This window comes from Mytilus galloprovincialis, chromosome 1 (assembly GCF_965363235.1).
Source record: "Mytilus galloprovincialis chromosome 1, xbMytGall1.hap1.1, whole genome shotgun sequence".
Taxonomy (NCBI): Eukaryota; Metazoa; Mollusca; class Bivalvia; order Mytilida; family Mytilidae; genus Mytilus; species Mytilus galloprovincialis.
In genome coordinates this window covers 123796881-123820624 of record NC_134838.1, presented here as the reverse complement: position 1 = coordinate 123820624, position 23744 = coordinate 123796881, and the positions used below count along the sequence as shown (strand labels likewise).

Here is a 23744-nt window from a genome sequence, read left to right as displayed (position 1 = left end):
ATTCACCATGAACTAAAAACTAAAAACTATATTGGACTATTCACAAATGGTGACAATTGACAGCTTTTAAACAACAAAACCCACAAATTTTAATCAACATGCATAAACATTGCACAAATTAACTCTTTACTGTTGTCTTATAGTACATTAAAACAACATGTTTCTTTTTTTTCCATCTTCATGGTAGGAGATAACATTTTTTACTGATATTTTATTCTCTCATTGCAGGACACAAAGAAGGAGTAGTGGAGTTATTTTAGACAGCTGAAGTTATTAGCAATACACATTATATACGGTGCTTTAAAACAATAGAGAAACAATTCACAATACTGAATGTTATCCAAGGACAGGTATTGTCTGTTAGTAAACATTCTGACATATATTGCAGTCAGACAAAAATTCTAATGAATTGTAGCATCAATAGTCTATATGGATGAACATGAATGTGACAAAAGGGACATAACTTCAACAATTCAAGGGGAAGTAATCCATAATCATGATATTGTATTATGAGCATTACCTTCATTAAAATCACTCACAGAAAGGATTAATGATACAAAATTCATATCAATCTACATTTGAAATAACTCTGAAAGTGTATATTCTAGTATTTTTTTAATTATGAGAAGTGCTATGTAAATGAAAATTAAATTAATAATTTAAAATCTACATAGTTGTGTGAAGTATTATGATTTATAATGTATAACTCTAAAAAGAAACTTATATATTTTTATTTTTTTACCACTTTTTGCATGAGTTCAACACATTAAAAACTGTGATTTAAAAAGGTACATATCAAATATATAATCAGAATAAATTATTTTCTAAATGGCATAAATTTTCATCATAAAATTCAAGAGAAATACAATGCAGGATCAATTATGAATTTTTATGCACAAGTCTTGTACAAATTATTTTGATCAGAATTATTAAATTTCTTAAATGGCACAGTATGTTGAAGTACTGAATAAGATTTATTACAACCAACTTTTCTATGAGGGTTAATGATATATTTATAAAGAAATTTGTTCTATATATCATTAATATTTTCCTCATTTAAAATGGAGAATGAAATGATCTGAAATGTGTAGACATATTTAAGATTAAATTATTTGTTTTAGATGTATATTTTACCGATGAGTAAAAATTGAATGATTTCATGTGAAATCTAAATGTTCTAAATCTCTTAATTAAACAGAGTTACATTTGCTCTTAAATATAAATATTCTTGCTGTTTTTTTTATATAAATCCTTATTTTATGTTTGTTCAAATGCAATTTATTGTGTTTCAAATGTGATATTAAACCATTGTGTGTTATTAACTAGATATATCCAGAAGCTACAATATTAACTGATTTGCTTGTTAATTTCTGTCAATCAAAATTAATTTGAAAATGAATTACAGTATAACCATGTGTGTTCATGTATCTTCAGTTATTTAGATGGTTTTGAAATCTCTTTTTACCTCTCTAGAGTTATGCCCCTTTACAAATGCTGAATATTTTGTTTCTTTTCTCTTACTTAAGTGTACCATGTTTTATTTCTTCAAATCTTTAAAAACCTGATTTAATGACTTCTAATAAATTGTTCTGTACAACATTTTATAGTTGTAGACTATGACCTGTTAACACTTTATTTAGTAACTGCACAACATCTTCTTGTAGTGTACCACTCATTTCAAATTCTAAACACATTGGCCAGTAACACAATTAAAACATGGATTACTAAGGATAATTATGAGCTCAAAATTTTTTGTTATGGAAAAATGACACACACAAAATTAATGAAAACTTGGTTTATATGTTTTAATGTATCCTGGTAAAATATTATATACATATTATACATGTGTTGATGTATTCATTTAAAATTTTAAATCAATGAAATCTGAGAATAAAAAATTTTGTTATTACCTGTTTATTTAAAATAGAAAAATGGAGGAACTCATCTTTTTAAATTATCAAATACTTAATTAATTTCCTCCCTTTTTGTTAAGTGTTTGTCATGGTAATGAGAGAATGATGCCCTATGAGAACATCATGGAAGAATTATCATTTAAAGGGAGAAGCTTTTTTTCTTTTATCTAGTATGAACACGTTTATCCCTTTGTTACCTTTTTTCAGAAATTAAACGAGGTAACATATTGACAATTCCAGAAATATCTCTTTTTCATTTTTCTATAGAGAAGTTTAATACTAACAGGTACATTGGGAAATATCAGTAATGTCATTTTCATATATACTAACTATGGAAGGGACTGTGCTGGTGACCAGTGGTCAGTTTTGTAAACATTTGTATATGTCCGATTTTATTGTACATTCCAATTATATATGAAGTGCAAGTTTGACATTTTACATATCATATCTATATTTTCTGTTATTCTTACAAATTATATTAAATAAAAGTCTTAATATTGAAACATTTATTTATTTAACCCTTTGCATACATAGTTTTGGAGGTGTATAGGAGTCATGCTGTCTGTTTTGTTTTTTTGTCCATCTGTCTGTCCATCTACCTTGTAAGTGCAACTCCTCAGTGGCCAAATAGAAAATTGATGAGACTTTCAGATGTAGAACATTACATGAGGATGTAGGAATAAGAAGATGTGGTATGAGTGCCAATGAGACAACTCTCCATCAAAGTCATAATGTGTAAAAGCAAAACTGTTATAGGTTAAAGTAAGGCCTTCAACAGGGAGCCTTGGCTCACACCTAATAGCAAGCTATAAAGGGCCTCAAAAATGACAATTGTTAAACAATTCAAACAGGAAAACCAAATGTCTAATCTATATAAAAAATGAGAAACAAGAAACACTTATTTCGATTAAAAAGACAAAAAAAAGTAACATTGCGGTATTGAAGACCCGTTGGTGGCTTTCGGCTATTTTCTGCTCTTTGGTCAGGTTGTTGTCTCTTTGACACATGCCCCATTTCCATTCTCAATTTTATACACTGAAGAAATGATTTATGACACAATATAAATTCAATGTTTATAAAAAAAAAGGGTCTGAATGTAAAACAATATCAAAAAGAGAACTTTAACCTTTGACATATTAATAATGGTGTTCTATAAAATAGATATGTATTCAGGAATAGAATCCAGGTTCTACATGTTAAAGGGAAGATTCACAGATGATATCAGATATGTTCCATATGTTGTTACTACAATCTTGTTCCCTTTTCACGAAAGTGACCTTATGAATTAGACCATTTATTGTCCTTCCCTACACCTATATCACCCTGCTCTGTCGCTCTGAATTCTCGTATCAATGCTTCAAAATGAGACCAGACATTATCAGTGACGTCACATTGTGAGAGGAGACATTATCAAGCTTGCTTTCGTCAAGCATAAAACTATCTTAGGAAGAGGGAAAGGACCAGTAATAGAATGATAAACAGATAATTGTTTTTTTTTCGTATAGATATTATAAAATATCATCCGCTCGACATAATGTGAAACATTTTAGCTCGTTCCCTGCGCTCACTCGCCAAAAAGGATCACATTGTGGTTCAAAGCTGATATTTTACGATATCAATGTGTAGAAAACCTGAGAATCTATACTTACCAGGTTCGAAATAACATGAGCAACAGGATGGGTGCCACATGTGGAGCAGGATCTCCTTACCCTTCCTGAGGACCTGAGATCACCCCTAGTTTTTGTTGGGTCAGTGTTGCTTAGTCTTTAGTTTTCTAATAATTTAATATTGCAATATATGTTGTAAGAATTAAAACTTGCAGACACAGTTCAAATTTGTATATCTTTAAAGCTTGAACAGGGGCATTCATATCCTCAGCCACATTCTTTTTTTTTTCCATTTTCCCTTTGGCAACATTCCAGCATACTAAGAGTATATATCTCCAAGTTGATATTGAATGTCAGGTCTAACAATTCCTATCATGATTTCCTACATAAAACAATGCTATTGAACAAATAGTTCCAAATGATCATGATTTGGTTCACAGTTATAGGATATGAATTGCTTGACAAAATCCTGTTCTCTTTTACCTAACAGTGATACTTGCATCATGTAACTTTAACTCCAACATGAGTAAATCCTGGTGGCACCAGTGGAGCAGTCACTATAAAACTTTCAGAAGCACCCAAGTTAATCCAGGTTTCTGGTGACACTAGTGGAGCAGGAACTGTTTACCCTTCAAGAACACCAGAGTTAATCAAGGTATCTGGTGGCACCAGTGGAGCAGTCACTATAAACCTTTCAGAAGCACCCAAGTTAATCCAGGTTTCTGGTGACACTAGTGGAGCAGGAACTGTTTACCCTTCAAGAACACCAGAGTTAATCAAGGTTTCTGGTGGCACCAGTGGAGCAGTCACTATAAAACTTTCAGAAGCACCCAAGTTAATCCAGGTTTCTGGTGACACTAGTGGAGCAGGAACTGTTTACACTTCAAGAACACCAGAGTTAATCAAGGTTTCTGGTGGCACCAGTGGAGCAGTCACTATAAAACTTTCAGAAGTACCCAAGTTAATCCAGGTTTCTGGTGACACTAGTGGAGCAGGAACTGTTTACCCTTCAAGAACACCAGAGTTAATCAAGGTTTCTGGTGGCACCAGTGGAGCAGTCACTATAAAACTTTCAGAAGCACCCAAGTTAATCCAGGTTTCTGGTGACACTAGTGGAGCAGGAACTGTTTACACTTCAAGAACACCAGAGTTAATCAAGGTATCTGGTGGCACCAGTGGAGCAGTCACTATAAAACTTTCAGAAGCAACCAAGTTAATCCAGGTTTCTGGTGACACTAGTGGAACAGGAACTGTTTACCCTTCAAGAACACCAGAGTTAATCAAGGTTTCTGGTGGCACCAGTGGAGCAGTCACTATAAAACTTTCAGAAGCACCCAAGTTAATCCAGGTTTCTGGTGGCACTAGTAGAGCAGGAGCTGTTGACCCTTCAGAAGCACCCCCCTGTATCCAGGTTTCTGGTTACACTAGTGGAGCATGAACTGTTGACCCATCAAGAACACCAGAGTTAATCCAGGTTTCTGGTGACACTAGTGGAGCAGGAGCTGTTTACCTTTCAAAAACACCAGAGTTAATCCAGGTTTCTGGTGACACTAGTGGAGTAGGAACTGTTTACCCTTTAAGAACACCAGAGTTAATCCAGGTTTCTGGTGACACTAGTGGAGCAGGAACTGTTAACCCTTTAAGAACACCAGAGTTAATCCAGGTTTCTGGTGACACTAGTGGAGCAGGAACTGTTAACCCTTCAAGAACACCAGAGTTAATCCAGGTTTCTTGTGGCACTAGTAGAGCAGGAGCTGTTGACCCTTCAGAAGCACCTCCCTTTATCCAGGTTTCTGGTTACACTAGTGGAGCATGAACTGTTGACCCTTCAAGAACATCAGAGTTAATCCAGGTTTCTGGTGACACTAGTGGAGCAGGAGCTGTTTACCCTTCAAAAACACCAGAGTTAATCCAGGTTTCTGGTGACACTAGTGGAGCAGGAACTGTTAACCCTTCAAGAACACCAGAGTTAATCCAGGTTTCTGGTTACACTAGTGGAGCATGAACTGTTAAACTTTCAGTAGCACCCCAGTTTATCCAGGTTTCTGGTGACACTAGTGGAGTAGGAACTGTTAACCCTTCAAACACACCAGAGTTAATCCAGGTTTCTGGTGACACTAGTGGAGTAGGAACTGTTTACCATTTAAGAACACCAGAGTTAATCCAGGTTTCTGGTGACACGAGTGGAGCAGGAACTGTTTACCCTTCAAGAACACCAGAGTTAATCCAGGTTTCTGATGACACTAGTGGAGCAGGAACTGTTTACCCTTCAAGAACACCAGAGTTAATCCAGGTTTCTGGTGACACTAGTGGAACAGGAACTGTTTACCCTTCAAGAACACCAGAGTTAATCAAGGTTTCTGGTGACACTAGTGGAGCAGGAACTGTTAACCCTCCAAGAACACCAGAGTTAATCCCGGTTTCTGGTTACACTAGTGGAGCATGAACTGTTAAACTTTCAGAAGCACCCCAGTTTATCCAGGTTTCTGGTGACACTAGTGGAGTAGGAACTGTTAACCCTTCAAAACACCAGAGTTAATCCAGGTTTCTGTTGACACTAGTAGAGCAGGAATTGTTTACAATTCAAGAACACCAGAGTTAATCCAGGTTTCTGGTGACACTCGTGGAGCAAGAACTGTTAACCCTTCAAGCACACCAGAGTTAATCCATGTTTCTGGTTACACTAGTGGAGCATGAACTGTTAAACTTTCAGAAGAAGCACCCCAGTTTATCCAGGTTTCTGGTGACACTAATGGAGTAGGAACTGTTTACCCTTTAAAAACACCAGAGTTAATCCAGGTTTCAAGTGACACTAGTAGAGCAGAAACTGTTTACCCTTTAGAAGCACCCCAGTTTATCCAGGTTTCTGGTGACACTAGTTGAGCAAGAACTGTTTACCATTCAAGAACACCAGAGTTAATCCAGGTTTCTGGTGACACTAGTAGAGCACGAACTGTTAACCCTTTAGAAGCACCCCAGTTTATCCAGGTTTCTGTTGACACTAGTGGAGTAGGAACTGTTTACCCTTCAAGAACACCAGAGTTAATCCAGGTTTCTGGTGACACTAGTAGAGCACGAACTGTTTACCCTTCAGAAGCACCTTAGTTTATCCAGGTTTCTGTTGACACTAGTGGAGTAGGAACTGTTTACCCATCAAGAACACCAGAGTTAATCCTGGTTTCTGGTGACACTAGTGGAGCAAGAATGGTTAATCCTTCAAAAACACCAGAGTTAATCCATGTTTCTGTTGGCACTAGTGTAGCAGTAACTGTTTACCCTTCTAGAACACCAGAGTTAATTCAGGTTTTTGGTGACACTAGTGGAGCAGGAACTGTTTACCCTTCAAGAACACCAAAGTCAATCCAGGTTTCTGGTGACACTAGTGGAGTAGGAACTGTTAACCCTTGAAGAACACCAGAGTAAATCCAGGTTTCTGGTGACACTAGTGGAGCAGGAACCGTTTACCCTTCAAGAACACCAGAGTTAATCCAGGTTTCTGGTGACACTAGTGGAGCAGGAACTGTTTACCCTTCAAGAACACCAGAGTAAATCCAGGTTTCTGGTGACACTAGTGGAGTAGGAACTGTTTACCCTTCAAGAACACTAGAGTTAATCCAGGTTTCTGTTGGCACTAGTATAGCAGTAACTGTTTACTCTTCAAGAACACCAGAGTTAATCCAGGTTTCTGGTGACACTAGTGGAGCAGGAACTGTTTACCCTTCAAGAATACCAGAGTTAATCCAGGTTTCTGGTGACACTAGTGGAGTAGGAACTGTTAACCCTTCAAGAACAGCAGAGTTAATCCAGGTTTCTGGTGACACTAGTGGAGTAGGAACTGTTTACCCTTGAAGAACACTAGAGTTAATCCAGGTTTCTGTTGGCACTAGTGGAGCAGTAACTGTTTACCCTTCAAGAACACCAGAGTTAATCCAGGTTTCTGGTGACACTAGTGGAGTAGGAACTGTTAACCCTTCAAGAACACCAGAGTTAATCCAGGTTTTTGGTGACACTAGTGGAGCAGGAACTGTTTACCCTTCAAGAACACCAGAGTTAATCCAGGTTTCTGGTGACACTAGTGGAGCAGGAACTGTTTACCCTTCAAGAACACCAGAGTTAATCCAGGTTTCTGGTGACACTAGTGGAGCAGGAACTGTTTACCCTTCAAGAACACCAGAGTTAATCCAGATTTCTGTTGGCACTAGTATAGCAGTAACTGTTTACTCTTCAAGAACACCAGAGTTAATCCAGGTTTCTGGTGACACTAGTGGAGCAGGAACTGTTTACCCTTCAAGAATACCAGAGTTAATCCAGGTTTCTGGTGACACTAGTGGAGTAGGAACTGTTAACCCTTCAAGAACACCAGAGTTAATCCAGGTTTCTGGTAACACTTGTGGAGCAAGAACTGTTTACCCTTCAAAAACACCAGAGTTAATTCAGGTTTCTGGTGACACTTTTGTAGCAGGAACTGTTAACCCTTCAAGAACACCAGAGTTAATCCAGGTTTCTGGTAACACTTGTGGAGCAAGAACTGTTTACCCTTCAAGAACCAGAGTTAATCAAGGTTTCTGGTGACACTAGTGGAGCAAGAATGGTTAACCCTTCAAAAACACCAGAGTTAATACAGTTTCTGTTGGCACTAGTGTAGCAGTAACTGTTTACCCTTCAAGAACACCAGAGTTAATCCAGGTTTTTGGTGGCACTAGTGGAGTAGTAACTGCTTACCTGTTACAAGCTCCATAGTAAATCGAGGTTTCTGGTGGCATTTGTGGAGCAGGAACTGTTTACCCTTCAAAAGCTCCAAAGCTAATCCAGGTTACTGGTGGGTTAAAGTTGCTCCATATTTTAACTTTTTGTGTAATATTTTAAGGACATGTTTGTCTTCATGGTTTTCCTGTTAGAAATGGTGTTGTCTGTTTAGGGGTTTATTTGCCCAATTGGTACATGTATCTTCTTTTTTCACACTTAAATAAATATCTTGTGATCAACTGGAAATGAAGAATACTTTTCCTTACCTAACTGCTACGGTTTCTGTAAATAACTAACCCCTTTAACCAAATGATAGAATGAAGTCTTCTTAATAGATATAAGAAGATGTGGTATGAGTGCCAATGAGATAACTCTCTATCCAAGTCACAATTTGTAAAATTAAACCATTATAGGTCAAAGTACAGTCTTCAACACAGAGCCTTGGCTCACAGTTGGTTCAGCCTTGATGATGAAAGGAAGAAAGCTAAATGATTACTGGTTAATAATTTGGCAAAAGGGAGACAACTACATTTTAAATAATGACAGTGTTTGCAAAATGACTTTGCCTGTTATTCTAAATCTTTGATCAATTACTCTGGCAAATGTTTTTTTTCAAAACCTTATGAATTATGTCTTCAACAAATATACCACTGAAGTCAATGGTAGAGCTCATCATAACTGTGTTGTACGGTCCTTGTTAGTTGGTGACCTTTCAGAAAGTATCATGTGAAGGAAGTGCTGTTCTTTTGACAAATAGATATTTCAATGAATAATCTAGTCTGACCAAAATCTATTGTTATCCAGTAAAGTAATGCTTTTTTTTTATTGTGGCTTTGTAAAGCTCTCAAGGATTCCTATAAAAGCAGGGAATTTTGAAGAAAATGAGGGATTTTTGATTCATGTTGATTGTCTAAAACTATTTGTAATATAAACAAGAACTTTATTGTAGTCATTTATTGAAATAACCATTAAAAATTAATTATACAGCATTGTAGGTCAAAACTAGATATACAATATCTCAACAATTTAAAACAATCCTGAAAACTTATTGCAAGTTTGCATTGTGTGCATCTGAATTGATTATTCAATGTAAATATACACCAAAAGCACATTCAGCATAATTAAATGAAACAATGCCCTGTATGCAATTTCATTATGTCCAAAAATGTTATGTGATAACAAATATACTATGCAGGAATATAATGGCACTTTGAATTTTATATTATATAAAAAAGAAAAAAACACCTTTCTCGATGTGTCAGCATTAACAATTGAAACCTACCGGAGGTAACAAAACAACTTTCCATTTCACAATATAACAATATTTGATTTTCTTTTAAATATTATTTATATTTAACAAATCAAAGGAACTCTCATAGCATTTACAACTAAATTTAATAAAATATATTTTGCAAAATGAATGTTAGATCAATCACACACTTCAGAAGCTAAAATCACAGAAAAAGCTTTTGAAGAAGCTGAATCACTACTGCATACCTGTCAACCTGTGACGATGAAAATGCAGGTCATGACCTGCATTGAAGAATCAAATCTCAGGTCATAACGCGTACAAACTTTTTCGAGCTGAATTTCAGTATTTATGGTACATTTTCTTATAATGTATATCAAAGATACCAAAACATCAATGCATGTTCACTTTGTTAAGTCATTTTAAATCTTATTAAATATTATTTCATTGCACTTTTAAAGATTTTTATAAATTTGTGTAACTCAGTCTTATATATATGTGCTTTACTTTTTGAGAATAAATACTACAATCATCAAACACTAGAATTTAATGTAATTCTTAAATGTTTGAGACTATTGACTATGTAGCCTTTCACCATAATATTTTTCTTTTATCAAGGAAATTAGACTATGATAAAATATAGTAATACAGTTTATATTTTTATGATTTAATCTTTTTCACCCATAAAACGTAAATATAAGGAATAATTTTGAATGGTGACAAATAAGGGGAAGTAACTCTAATTCAGTTTGTAAACCAATGGTGCAATTTATTTACGACCTAAAGCTAAGGTAATTGGTGTTAATTAACAGTGTGTTTGACACCAAAGCAGTCAAGTGAAGCCATGCACTTAATGGGTCACTTAATTTGACAGTTTACATAGCTAGATGTCATGGAAGAATTACGAATTTGCCGGTATTTCAAAGGAATATTACTTATGAAATCAATCTCAAGGCTAAGAAATACGGGTGAAATCGGGTCATTTTCGGAATTCCCGGGTTATTTCAATGACCCCGCGGGTGTTCCGGGTGATCCCTCAGAATTGTGAAAATCTCGGGTCACACCCGCAGAATACGGGACAGTTGACAGGTATGCTACTGAGACTTCTATTACACAGGGAAATAGTTGTCTCATATCACAGTGAGAGCAGAAATTTACAAAGTGTGTCCTTATTTTTAGAAACAAAATAGAACATGGTAACTATGTTAGAGTTAAGAATGCTAAACATTTCATAAGCAGTAATATTGTTTACAATATTTATTTTTATATTCCAATCTTTTTTTTCAGGTAATGCTTTACTATTTACTGTTATGTTACATACCAAACAGATCTTAAGGAAAATCTACAAGTATATTCTAAAGTTCTGAAGATAAGAAAACTAGGGATTCCTATGTTAAGTAACAATAAAATAATATTATCTCATTAAAAGGTTAAGTTCAACATCCTAACAATGTATGCAAGGATGTCAACCAAAAAGTCGGTCAACATGGATATCTCTATAATAGCTTCTTTTATTTTTTTTTTTGAAATTTATAGAAAAATAAAAATTTAAAACTGATCACATCAAACTAGGAAAAAAAACCGTAAATGTTGTTAAAAACATTGTCAGGAATTAATTGATATATTTCTCATCTAATGATAAAAATATGGTAAAATGAACAAATTTGTAAAATCTTATATGAAAAATGGCAAGACTTGAGAGATCAATAAGAATTTTATATTTTGTTCTACATATAAATATAAATATACAGATACAGATTTATCTAAGTGTAGAGACAAAGACAATATGATTAAAATGGAACTGTAACATGATTATGCAAGACAGATAAACAAAAACAAAATTTTGGTTATATTTGTCATATACATTATTCATATGACTGTTTATAATTTGTAGCCATGACAACAAACACAATTTTAGAAAATCTCATCAGTAAAGACACATGTCCTTATTTCCTGATAATAAGCAACTAATCAGAAGGCAAGGAAACAAATAAAGTAGTTAGGTAAAAAATTATCTATTTCAAAAAACTTTTAACAAAATCAAGTTCTATATCTACTGTAGAAACATTAAGTTTCGTTGGGTTAAAATTTTGGGGTTTTGTCTCCATATAACATTTCATGGGGATTAATTTTGTGGTTTCCAGTAAATGGAAGCGATATTATATTTAGGTTTAATTTTCATGTTTTTAAAAAATTTTGTTGATATAAAATTTCCACGAAATAAACGTAATTAAATCCTCCTAGAAAATTTCTGCTTTTACAGTATCTCTCAAAAAAACTGCAAATTTGACAATAGGAATTTGAAACAAATGTTTTTATGGTGTTTACAATCTAATTGTATAAAGTAACAATTGAAGTATACATTAAACTTCTACAATTTTATATCTACCTCCACTTTTAAAGCATGAATATAAAAATATGTCTTATAGAATATATCTTTTGAGTCTCACATAAATGGTTTAAAGAAAATTGTGGTCTTAAATGCAAATGAATGTCAAGTTAGTTGATCTTCACAATAAAGAAGCCCAGAGATGAAAACAACAAACATTAATAAAGTCTGTTTCATGATCTTGGATGTTGATAAATGGTAAACTTGGCTTGCTTTGTTCTGATTCATCAGATAGGGCTTCACGAAAAACTGCACACAGATCCTATAAAAATAAATTTAAGAATAAATGTATTACATGTACATTTGAATTTCTCTCTGTAACTATGTTAATACAATCTATGCAATTATTACTTTTCAGAAATATGGATTATGTGCAAAAAACATACATCAAAAAGGCCTCTAGTTTGTATTTTATAATTCCAAGTGTGATTGGATTAAAATTAATTTTTATGTCACTTGCGGAGCAGATACCTGAGCACCTAAGTACATCCTTGGTTTAAGCTAACATGCTGGTTTGCTAAATACTTAGTTTTCTGTGTAATGTTTTGTGGACTATTGTATTTTTTTTCTTCCTTGTGTCCTTACTTTCTTTAATTCTTACATTCTTGTTTTAATTATTCTTATTATAACAATGACTGGAAACAAAGTAGAAAATGCAGCAAACTATATCTTTTTCTACGCATCATCAACGTTTTGATGCAGTCATCCACAATGTCTTGAAACACCAATTATTATAGAATAGAATAGAATAGAATAGAATAGAATAGAATAGAATAGAACAGAATATTTTAATTGACCAAATTAGGGCCCCAGGAGGGCATATAGCATACAAACAATATTATTATAAACAATAAAATATACAATACACAGACAATAGATATGTAACGTGTATTAAAATAAAATATAATATACTATAATTTAATTTTGGATGTAACACGTCTTCTGATTGGCTGACGCGAGTTATTCAGTGTGCACCAAATTTTTTATGTTATTTCGAATAGACAGAAAAAATATTACAGTCATTCCTTAAATAGAAAATACACTCAACAAAATAGTAATTCAATGAATACTATGCTGAAATTGACTCAAGTGCACCCGGTAAGTGTATTTTCACTTTGAAAAAGGAAAACATGAGGCATTAGTAGTTTGTGCGGAGAAATCTCAATATGGAAAAAAACAATTAAAGCACTTGCACATTTGACTATGAAGTATATTGCAAATAACAAGTATATTTAATAAAGGATATTTAATATGACTTATCTGCATAAATCATCAAGAGTCGGTGCTTAAAAGGAAGTCCTTACTTGTACTTTATGCAGATGAGTCAAACTCCTAAATTATTTAAAATATATTTAAAAAACATATTTTTAAGATTATGGATTTTGTGTCAAGCCAGCAAGGATCATCAATTTGAAATTCTTCTCATGATCTGTGCAGGCTTAACAGGGTATCCAAATTCGTATTAAAGAGTTATATATTATAGATGTCAGAGGAGTGAAATATTGGATTTATTTCACATCACTGGGAAATCAGGGTATTTCATTGCAAACAATATAATAACAATATTTATCTTCAGCTAAGTCAATGTTACTCCTTATACACCAGTTATCAACTGATTTTCACAAGTAAATTACATTGTAGAGCATGAAGCTGCTAGGATAGCTAATGGCCTATTTTATCAAACATTTAGACAGTATTGATCTGGAAACTTACAGTTTTGTGATCTTTGACATCAATCATTAACATCATCAGCATATCAGGAAACTGAGGATTAACAACAACCTGAAAAATACATTGATAATCTTAAACTCTCTAAATGTAAGCTTTAAAATAAAGAAAATTGTAGTCTTACTATAACCAAGAACCTTGAGACTACCATTGAGAATTTGCCTAATGATTTTCCCTTTTTAAAAAAGTATTTTTAAATTATGGTGTCTATAATATTTTCTTTTCTCTTATGGTGTAAGAATGTGTCCATAGTACACAGATGTCTTCCTTGCATTATCAATTTCCATGTTAAGTAGACCTTAAAAGTGGGGTCAAAACTCTTAATTTGGCATTAAAAATCAGAAAGATCATAACCATAAGGAACATCTGTACTAATTTTAAAGTTCAATTGACTTAGACTTTATCAAAAACTACCTTGACCAAAAACTTAAACCTTAAGTGGAACAGATGACAAATGACTATTGGACACACAGACGGAAAACATAATGCCCCTAGGTAGGGCATCAAAATATTTGGGTGTATAAATGTGCCAAATACAAACTTTTTATTCTGGTTTATACTTACCAAATATTGCACATGTCCATCTGGACTAGAGAAAGACCTATGTGTTTCTGGGTATCTGGACTGGAGCAGTTTATAGACTTACCAAATATTGCACATGTCCATCCGGACTAGAGAAAGACCTATGTGTTTCTGGGTATCTGGACTGGAGCAGTTTATAGACTTACCAAATATTGCACATGTCCATCCGGACTAGAGAAAGACCTATGTGTTTCTGGGTATCTGGACTGGAGCACTTTATACAGACTTTTATACCACATGAAACTCATGTTATGGAATGGCATCAACTGAGGGTCTATATCAGATAACTTTTGCTTCACAACCATACCAAGTAACTCCAAAAACTCATCATGGGATAACTTTTGAAACTAAAACATAAAATAAATACTATAAACTATGTTAGTCATTTTTATGTATTGTGACTTACACACAGTGATACATAAGATAATATTCAAAGCATTTGAGGACTGAAAAAAAAAATGTTAGTTGATGGGCACTTACTTTTGTAGTTTCCATATCATATTAAGCAATGTCAAATATCAGAATATGGGCATTCCAAATTTATTACAGATTTCATGAATCATGAAACAATGTGGTAAAAAAACAAAAGTGAGATATACTATTGTCATTATTGTGTGTATTTTTCACAATTTTGATTCTGATTTTCATATATGGTTTGAAATAAATTTAGAAGTAATCATCTTATAATGAATAATTTGAACTAAAAAACTTTAATTTCAAGAAATTGCATTCCGATCTTTTTAGGGCTATTATTCAAAAGAATATTGGTTAATAGTTTGAGCAGTTAGTTATAAAATTTGAAATATGTCCATTCAAATCACAGAATTCTTAGTGAACAGTGTCTATGTGAATGCAATCAAACTAGACAAACATTCAATGTATGTAATATGGTAGAAAGTCTCTAAAAGATAACTGAACAATTCAACAGAAAATATTTAGGCACTCATTTAGACTGTTATATAGTCAGTGAAAACTGAGCCTTCTAATATATATCTCTTACACCATCTTTGCTTTCCTCTGTATCACTTCGCTTCTTCTTCTTCACATCTTCGTCAGCATGTGTGACAATCAACATCCTGTTCCACAGTGAATCTTTACGACATTCCGCTGTAGATTGTCTTATTAACTCATTCATTTTTTCTCTGATAAAAGAAGTACTTTAATTTCAAAATTTAAGTCATTTCTTTTTGATTTGCAATAAGTCAAATATACATAGATCTTTACAACAACTTTAATAAAATTCAAAGAATAAGTAATCAAAACTTTGGTTGCATTATTCATTATTTTATCTTTTAAAGTTTGTTATATAAATTACTTAACATAATAAGCTTTATCATATACTTAGACTAAATAACATATAATTTTTACTGTATGATAATAACATCAAATTAACGTAAACTCCATATTTTTCGAATTGGTGCTTAGCGGGCTGATATGAAAAGTTTATCACATGCTTCAATTGTTATCACATGCCTTTCCGTAACGTTATCACATGGCATTCCGGTGATACTCGGTAAATTCCGGAAATTACACCTCAGTGCTACGTTTTTAGTGAAAAACTTTACAAAGTAGATTAAAGTGTACAAAACAATTATTGGATACTGGAAAGTATATTATTGTGTAAAATAATAAAAACAAAAAACAAAAAAAACAATGTTAAATAAATGCATTTATTAAAAGTTTCAAGCATAATTTAGAAAGTTACTTTAAGAAAGTTGACTCTTCCAAACAGTGTTCATTATGTATATTGTTGAATCATTTTATTATCGATTCGTCCATATTAAAATATTTTTCCTCTTTGTTGAGACATATGATAGAAAAATTTCATAACGAATGTACTAAATCTGGGGTCCGACGTCCGTGAACTTTTTAATCTTTGAACTTCTATTTTGGAACCACGTAAAAGGATCAATATATGAAGCTGTTATTTTTCTCCATTGTTGAAGCATATGATAAAAAGATCATAACATGGCATTTTTCATATCCCATGTATTATCAGCCCTCGGTCAATATCAGCCCTCGAGCCATGCGGCTCTTGGGCAGATATTGAACCTAGGGTTGATAATACATGCGATATGAAAAATACCATGTAATAATCTGATATTATTTATCTAAGAAGAGAAATTTGCCTCTAGAAAAGAAGTTATTCAATAATAAAATGATCAAGGACTTATTCCAAGAATTATTTCCCAAAATTTTTCTTAATTAATGTGGTGCATTGTTTTCCTTATACAAGTTACCTGGCCATAGTAGATTCCTGCATCAGGATGTTTTCTGCTGTTTCTTGATGTTGATTGGTCCTTTTATAAGGTCTTCTTGATTGCTTTCTAACACCTATATGTTGTTTTACTGGTACTGGGTTATTGCTTATACGGTGGATAACTTCTGTATAAAACAAGGCACTCATTTCATACTGAGATTGAATATTTTTAAAAGATCTTAACAGCATGAGGAATAAGTTTTGAAAATATAAGAAAAATATAAGAAAAATAATTTACCGGTACACTAAATAAACCTATTCTTTTTTTTTTTTTATATTTTAATTGCTATGGAATCTTTTCCCTAATTAAAGCACAATAAATGTAAAAAAAAAAATTGTTCCCGTTTTAACATAATTTTAACTTTAGAAAGACTTGTCTGCTTTACCTTTCTTCTAATCATCTGAATGGAAAGTGTGATAGGACTGGTGTTATATTGGTCAACATTTTTATATTTACAGATTTTGACACTTGCTCTGTATATGGTAAAATGTTGGTGTCCACATTGATGTAGTTCATATGTGTTTCTTGTTTCTCGTTTTTTTATAACCATTTGTTTTCCTGTTTGAATGGTTTTTCACTAGTAATTTTTTGGGCCCTATATAGCTTGCTGTTTGATGTGAGACAAGGCTCATGATGAAGAATGTACTTTGACCTATAATGGTTTACTTTTACAAATTGTTATTTGGATGGAGAGTTGTCTCATTGGCACTCATACCACATCTTCTTATATCTATTTACCTTGCTCATTCAGTTGAACATGAGACTTACCTGGAGTTTGTGGTAAGATTTTAAACTGTCCTTACTTTCTTACCTGGAGTTTGTGGTAAGGTTTTAAACTGTCCTAACTTTCTGTTGAACAAGAGTCTTAGCTGTAGTTTGTGGTAAGGTTATAAACTGCCATAACTTTCTGTTGAACAAGAGTCTTACCTGGAGTTTGTGGTAAGGTTTTAAATTGCCATAATTTTCTGTTAAAAAAAGTCTTACCTGGAGTTTGTGGTAAGGTTTTAAACTACCCTAACTTTCTATTAAACAAGTCTTACCTGGAGTTTGTGGTAAGGTTTTAAACTGTCCTAACTTTTTCTCTAAGTAAGCCACTGGAAACAGATCTCTCTTACTGGTTAGTACTATAAAGTATTGTAACTTTAGTGTATATCTCTCAGCATCCGTCTGATAAACGTTACTCTGTGACATGTTTGTTATCACTAGTCCAATGTCAAAATCATCAGTCACCGACTTCTGTCGAGTAGGCACCTTGAACTCTTTATACTGTGTCAAGGCGTACTCTGTTGTCCTTACAAAACAGTATTCCTTGAAATGTAAAACACAAGAATCAACACACTAAAATATAAGCTGAAATTTTGGAATTAATTTAAAAGGCATTAAAATGTCAAATCAATTACATGAAATCAATTTACATATTTTCAAAAATGTATTCTTTCTGAGATACAGACCAATTCCTTCAAATTTTAACCCTACCACTTGAGCATTTTTTTGTGTTTTGAATTTTATTAGACATACTTCACTTTTTTATAATGCAATGGTCATTGAAGATCAAATCCAACAATATCTAACCTGACCTGGAGCATGAAAATATGGTCAACGCCAAATGTCTTTTGAAGACAGATTATGCATTCAAAAGCTTAAAAAATAGTAATACCAAAACTTTTTTTTGTGTTTTGAATTTTATCAGACATTCTACACCTTTTTATACTGGTATGGTCATCAGTGACAACTGTAGCCCTTGAACTATGTCACTAATAATCTCTAACACCTTTGATGGAGTCTATTCTTTTCACTGATGATTTCTATCTGTCAGCTGGTGTTCTCTAGCATGTAGTTTTGAAAGGTTATTTTTCTTTCTGAACTTTATTTGCTTGACATAATAAGTTTCTAACAGCTGCCAGGTAAACTTGAAACTAAATAAGTTAACATTGCCAACATAAGTATCAAAGATGAAGTCATCAGAATGACCTTTAAACCCAGTGTAACACCACATGTTCAGGTTATATGGTGTTCTGTTGACCTGCTCCCTATTCACATCTGATTAATAGATGATTATATTGAGAAAGTAATATCTATAATACTCACACTTTCAATATCAGCATCAACAGTGGGTGTCATGGCAATGACCTTCATACCATGATCCTTGATGTGATTTGTCATGTGTTCATACAATGTCTGAGCAGGAGAAGACAACTCTGGAAATGTTATAAAATCTGGAAAGGAAAATGATACTTGAAAAGACATAGGTTAAAATATTTCTGCTAGGCTGCTACTAAATTCTCAAAAAATTTTGCACTGAAAATAGAAAACAGTTTATTCTCTGGGAATTCTACTTTGTTTACTGTTACGTTTTTGTAAAATATGTTATTCATATGATATTAGTTTATACAAGTGAAAAAGAGGAGAAAAAGATTCTGTGGAATCTATCTGTTTTTAAATATGTATGATATGTATGGAGTTATAGGTAAACAGTCAGGGTTCTTCCAATTGTGTAAAAAAGAACAATGAAAGCCTAAATTTTAAGTGTTTTAGCTTTTAATGACATTGGTGTCATGCAGGGACAACCACAATGTTTTGTTAGGATTTGCATATGACCGAACTTCTTCTGTTTATGTCATTTTCATAAATGGTGGAAAGTTTGGCCAATGTTATTCAGAAGGAAATAGACCATTCAAATACATAAAGGAAATTTAACAAAAAACATGAAATAATAATCCATTTGTAGCTTTTAACATTTAAAAATGAACAGCAGACAAAAAAGTGTCTAGTATTCAAATTTGCATATTTAAGATAGTAAACATAGTTTTATACATATGGTATTTCAAAGATTCAGTTTTAGGTTAAATACAAGGCCTTCTTGCCATACTCCTATAAGACTCTTTTTTACAAGAAATTGTTCATAAAGTGCTGACTTTCAATATAAATGTCTTTTTTTGACTATTTGTATCATAGGGAAACTGTCATGTTGTTTAAGTTATATGAGTCAGTAGGCCACAATATTTGTATCATAGGGACACTGTCATGGTGTTTAAGTTATATGAGTCAGTAGGCCACAATATTTGTATCATAGGGACACTGTCATGGTGTTTAAGTTATATGAGTCAGTAGGCCACAATATTTGTATCATAGGGACACTGTCATGTTGTTTAAGTTATATGAGTCAGTAGGCCACAATATTTGTATCATAGGGACGCTGTCATGGTGTTTAAGTTATATGAGTCAGTAGGCCACAATATTTGTATCATAGGGACACTGTCATGTTGTTTAAGTTATATGAGTCAGTAGGCCACAATATTTGTATCATAGGGACACTGTCATGGTGTTTAAGTTATATGAGTCAGTAGGCCACAATATTTGTATCATAGGGACACTGTCATGGTGTTTAAGTTATATGAGTCAGTAGGCCACAATATTTGTATCATAGGGACACTGTCATGTTGTTTAAGTTATATGAGTCAGTAGGCCACAATATTTGTATCATAGGGACACTGTCATGGTGTTTAAGTTATATGAGTCAGTAGGCCACAATATTTGTATCATAGGGACACTGTCATGGTGTTTAAGTTATATGAGTCAGTAGGCCACAATATTTGTATCATAGGGACACTGTCATGTTGTTTAAGTTATATGAGTCAGTAGGCCACAATATTTGTATCATAGGGACACTGTCATGGTGTTTAAGTTATATGAGTCAGTAGGCCACAATATTTGTATCATAGGGACACTGTCATGGTGTTTAAGTTATATGAGTCAGTAGGCCACAATATTTGTATCATAGGGACACTGTCATGGTGTTTAAGTTATATGAGTCAGTAGGGACACTGTCATGGTGTTTAAGTTATATGAGTCAGTAGGCCACAATATTTGTATCATAGGGACACTGTCATGGTGTTTAAGTTATATGAGTCAGTAGGCCACAATATTTGTATCATAGGGACACTGTCATGTTGTTTAAGTTATATGAGTCAGTAGGCCACAATATTTGTATCATAGGGACACTGTCATGGTGTTTAAGTTATATGAGTCAGTAGGCCACAATATTTGTATCATAGGGACACTGTCATGGTGTTTAAGTTATATGAGTCAGTAGGCCACAATATTTGTATCATAGGGACACTGTCATGGTGTTTAAGTTATATGAGTCAGTAGGCCACAATATTTGTATCATAGGGACACTGTCATGTTGTTTAAGTTATATGAGTCAGTAGGCCACAATATTTGTATCATAGGGACACTGTCATGTTGTTTAAGTTATATGAGTCAGTAGGCCACAATATTTGTATCATAGGGACACTGTCATGTTGTTTAAGTTATATGAGTCAGTAGGCCACAATATTTGTATCATAGGGACGCTGTCATGGTGTTTAAGTTATATGAGTCAGTAGGCCACAATATTTGTATCATAGGGACACTGTCATGTTGATTAAGTTATATGAGTCAGTAGGCCACAATATTTGTATCATAGGGACACTGTCATGTTGTTTAAGTTATATGAGTCAGTAGGCCACAATATTTGTATCATAGGGACACTGTCATGTTGTTTAAGTTATATGAGTCAGTAGGCCACAATATTTGTATCATAGGGACACTGTCATGTTGTTTAAGTTATATGAGTCAGTAGGCCACAATATTTGTATCATAGGGACACTGTCATGTTGATTAAGTTATATGAGTCAGTAGGCCACAATATTTGTATCATAGGGACACTGTCATGTTGTTTAAGTTATATGAGTCAGTAGGCCACAATATTTGTATCATAGGGACACTGTCATGTTGTTTAAGTTATATGAGTCAGTAGGCCACAATATTTGTATCATAGGGACACTGTCATGGTGTTTAAGTTATATGAGTCAGTAGGCCACAATATTTGTATCATAGGGACACTGTCATGTTGTTTAAGTTATATGAGTCAGTAGGCCACAATATTTGTATCATAGGGACACTGTCATGGTGTTTAAGTTATATGAGTCAGTAGGCCACAATATTTGTATCATAGGGACACTGTCATGGTGTTTAAGTTATATGAGTCAGTAGGCCACAATATTTGTATCATAGGGACACTGTCATGGTGTTTAAGTTATATGAGTCAGTAGGCCACAATATTTGTATCATAGGGACACTGTCATGTTGTTTAAGTTGAATGAGTCAGTAGGCCACAATATTTGTATCATAGGGACACTGTCATGTTGATTAAGTTATATGAGTCAGTAGGCCACAATATTTGTATCATAGGGACACTGTCATGTTGTTTAAGTTATATGAGTGAGTAGGCCACAATATTTGTATCATAGGGACACTGTCATGTTGTTTAAGTTATATGAGTCAGTAGGCCACAATATTTGTATCATAGGGACACTATCATGGTGTTTAAGTTATATGTGTCAGTAGGCCACAATATTTGTTTCTTTAGGTTGCTTTCTCATTGCCATCAACCCCACATATCTTTTAATTTATACTATAAATGGTAAAAAGTGTGTTGTTCCGATAAGTGTTAAAAATATTGAATGATATATATATATAATATGAAGCCTATCAATATAAAAATGCATACCTGTCAGGAGAAAATTCCTAGAGAATGCTGGTGGATATGGGTAAACCAAACTGAAGTCTGACAGGAATCCAGTCATGTGGTAGAAGTTTTTATACATGCCTTTGCCACTGATACAGGACTGTATCGATCGTAGATGGAAATCATGGGCAAAGGAATGGACATGTATTAGATCTTTACATTTCTCACACTCATCAACAAACAGTACCTTTAACTGAAAGACAAAACAAATATTCTTTCCACCTTATTGTCAATGCATTTGTTTCATGGCTTGAAACTTTTAAAAAATATAGACGTGATGATAAATTTGTGATTTTATCCTGCAGCACTACATCATATTGGTGAAAATTCATAGCTCTATTAACAGAGCTAATAATCTTGTCCCATTGCAGTGGACAAGATTATCTTTCTGTTAGGAAAGGGAAGATGGGTTTCGGTAAGTTGTAATACATACAGCATGGCAAGTCTGGCAAAAACAATGTGTACCATAAATTTTGTGAACAAAATTCCTACTGTACCCAAACTATAGAAGTCATGTATTGACTTGGATGATGTTTCAGTACACATTGACAAGGTGTCAACTTTACCAAAAAATGAAAAGAACTGAAGCAGATAAAAAAAACTATTATAAATAAGTGCTATAAAAAAACGTGATGCTGTCTATATAATCTTTATAATTCAGAAATAATTCAGAAATAAGTATTTTATTCAAAATTAAATCTTGTTCATTCCAAATTAATCTTAAAATATTTCTTTTGACTTTCCCAATAATTTTTTATATTTTAAGATAATTTAGGGTACCAGGTAAAGTTTACAAAAACTTGCATGAAAATGTAAAATGTAAAATAAACTACAGTATGGTAAACCATGTGGTGCTATGTGCTTTAAGATAATAAAATCAAATCTTTTTGAACCTGTTGATAAACTTTCACAGCAAAAAATATGGTACCCTTTTCAACTGTTTTAACATAGGCAAACCCTAACATCTGCCTGTGAAACTTATATGTATAGGATTTACTTTCAGTGTTTATATCACAATTAAATTGACACAAATAAATGCAATTCTTCTGATACACGAATGGTCAACTAACGCAATCAAAGAAACAAATATGGTACTACAGCATGATCGGAGTAAAAAATTTGACAAGAATATGTAAAATGGTTTAATATGATTTATAAATATCTGTATAACTTTATTTCATTTTGAATAAATATAAGATGGAGGTTAGATGAGAAGATCTAACAGTCATTTATCAATTTTTTAAACAATTATTACACTGGTTACTATATTCAGTTATTATTGTGTACATTTATCATTCCAGACTATGTGAGAATAATTATTGTAATTACAGGGAAATCTGAATACAAATATATTTGTCAGAATTTAGTATGCTAGTTTTAATCATTGCTATGCTCATCCAGTTGCATCATATTTTTCAGCTTTTTGTTGGTGTGAGCCAAGGCTCTGCATTGAAGACTGTAGTTTGACCTATAATGGTTTACTTTTACAAAATGTGACTTTGATGGAGAGTTGTCTCATTGGCAATCATACCACATCTTATATCTCTATTAAAACCTCACATTTATTTCTGAATTTACAGTACCCGTTAATTATACATAATTCTAAACCAGTATCATGCTGAGTTACCCTACATTATTAGGACTAAAATAGTTGTATATGAGTTTAAAGAGTTTATTGATGTGCAGTTCACTGTGGC

General features: G+C 33.2%; 2 protein-coding genes across 6 annotated transcripts in view; one reads left to right on the top strand and one right to left on the bottom strand.

Moving 5' to 3' along the window:
- The window catches only part of LOC143056851 (uncharacterized), a 92990-nt gene extending 90574 nt beyond the window's left edge, over nt 1–2416 (top strand). For all 3 annotated transcript variants that reach the window (XM_076230033.1, XM_076230027.1, XM_076230019.1), the window contains one exon: nt 229–2416. In XM_076230033.1, coding sequence (XP_076086148.1) covers nt 229–268 — 40 coding nt within the window. In that variant the 3' untranslated portion in view covers nt 269–2416. The remainder of the gene's footprint in view (nt 1–228) is intronic.
- A 6789-nt stretch (nt 2417–9205) lies between these two features.
- Nucleotides 9206–23744, bottom strand: part of LOC143056829 (KICSTOR complex protein SZT2-like) — a 116201-nt gene continuing 101662 nt past the window's right edge. For 2 of the 3 annotated variants that reach the window (XM_076229998.1, XM_076230012.1), the window contains 9 exons: nt 22030–22240; nt 18564–18691; nt 17516–17783; nt 16455–16599; nt 15215–15356; nt 14398–14561; nt 14197–14233; nt 13618–13686; nt 9206–12166 (listed from right to left, as the gene is read on the bottom strand). In XM_076229998.1, coding sequence (XP_076086113.1) covers nt 12026–12166; nt 13618–13686; nt 14197–14233; nt 14398–14561; nt 15215–15356; nt 16455–16599; nt 17516–17783; nt 18564–18691; nt 22030–22240 — 1305 coding nt within the window. In that variant the 3' untranslated portion in view covers nt 9206–12025. Of the gene's footprint in view, nt 12167–13617; nt 13687–14196; nt 14234–14360; nt 14562–15214; nt 15357–16454; nt 16600–17515; nt 17784–18563; nt 18692–22029; nt 22241–23744 lie in introns of all 3 variants that reach the window. The other variant, XM_076230003.1, reaches the window with a different exon arrangement.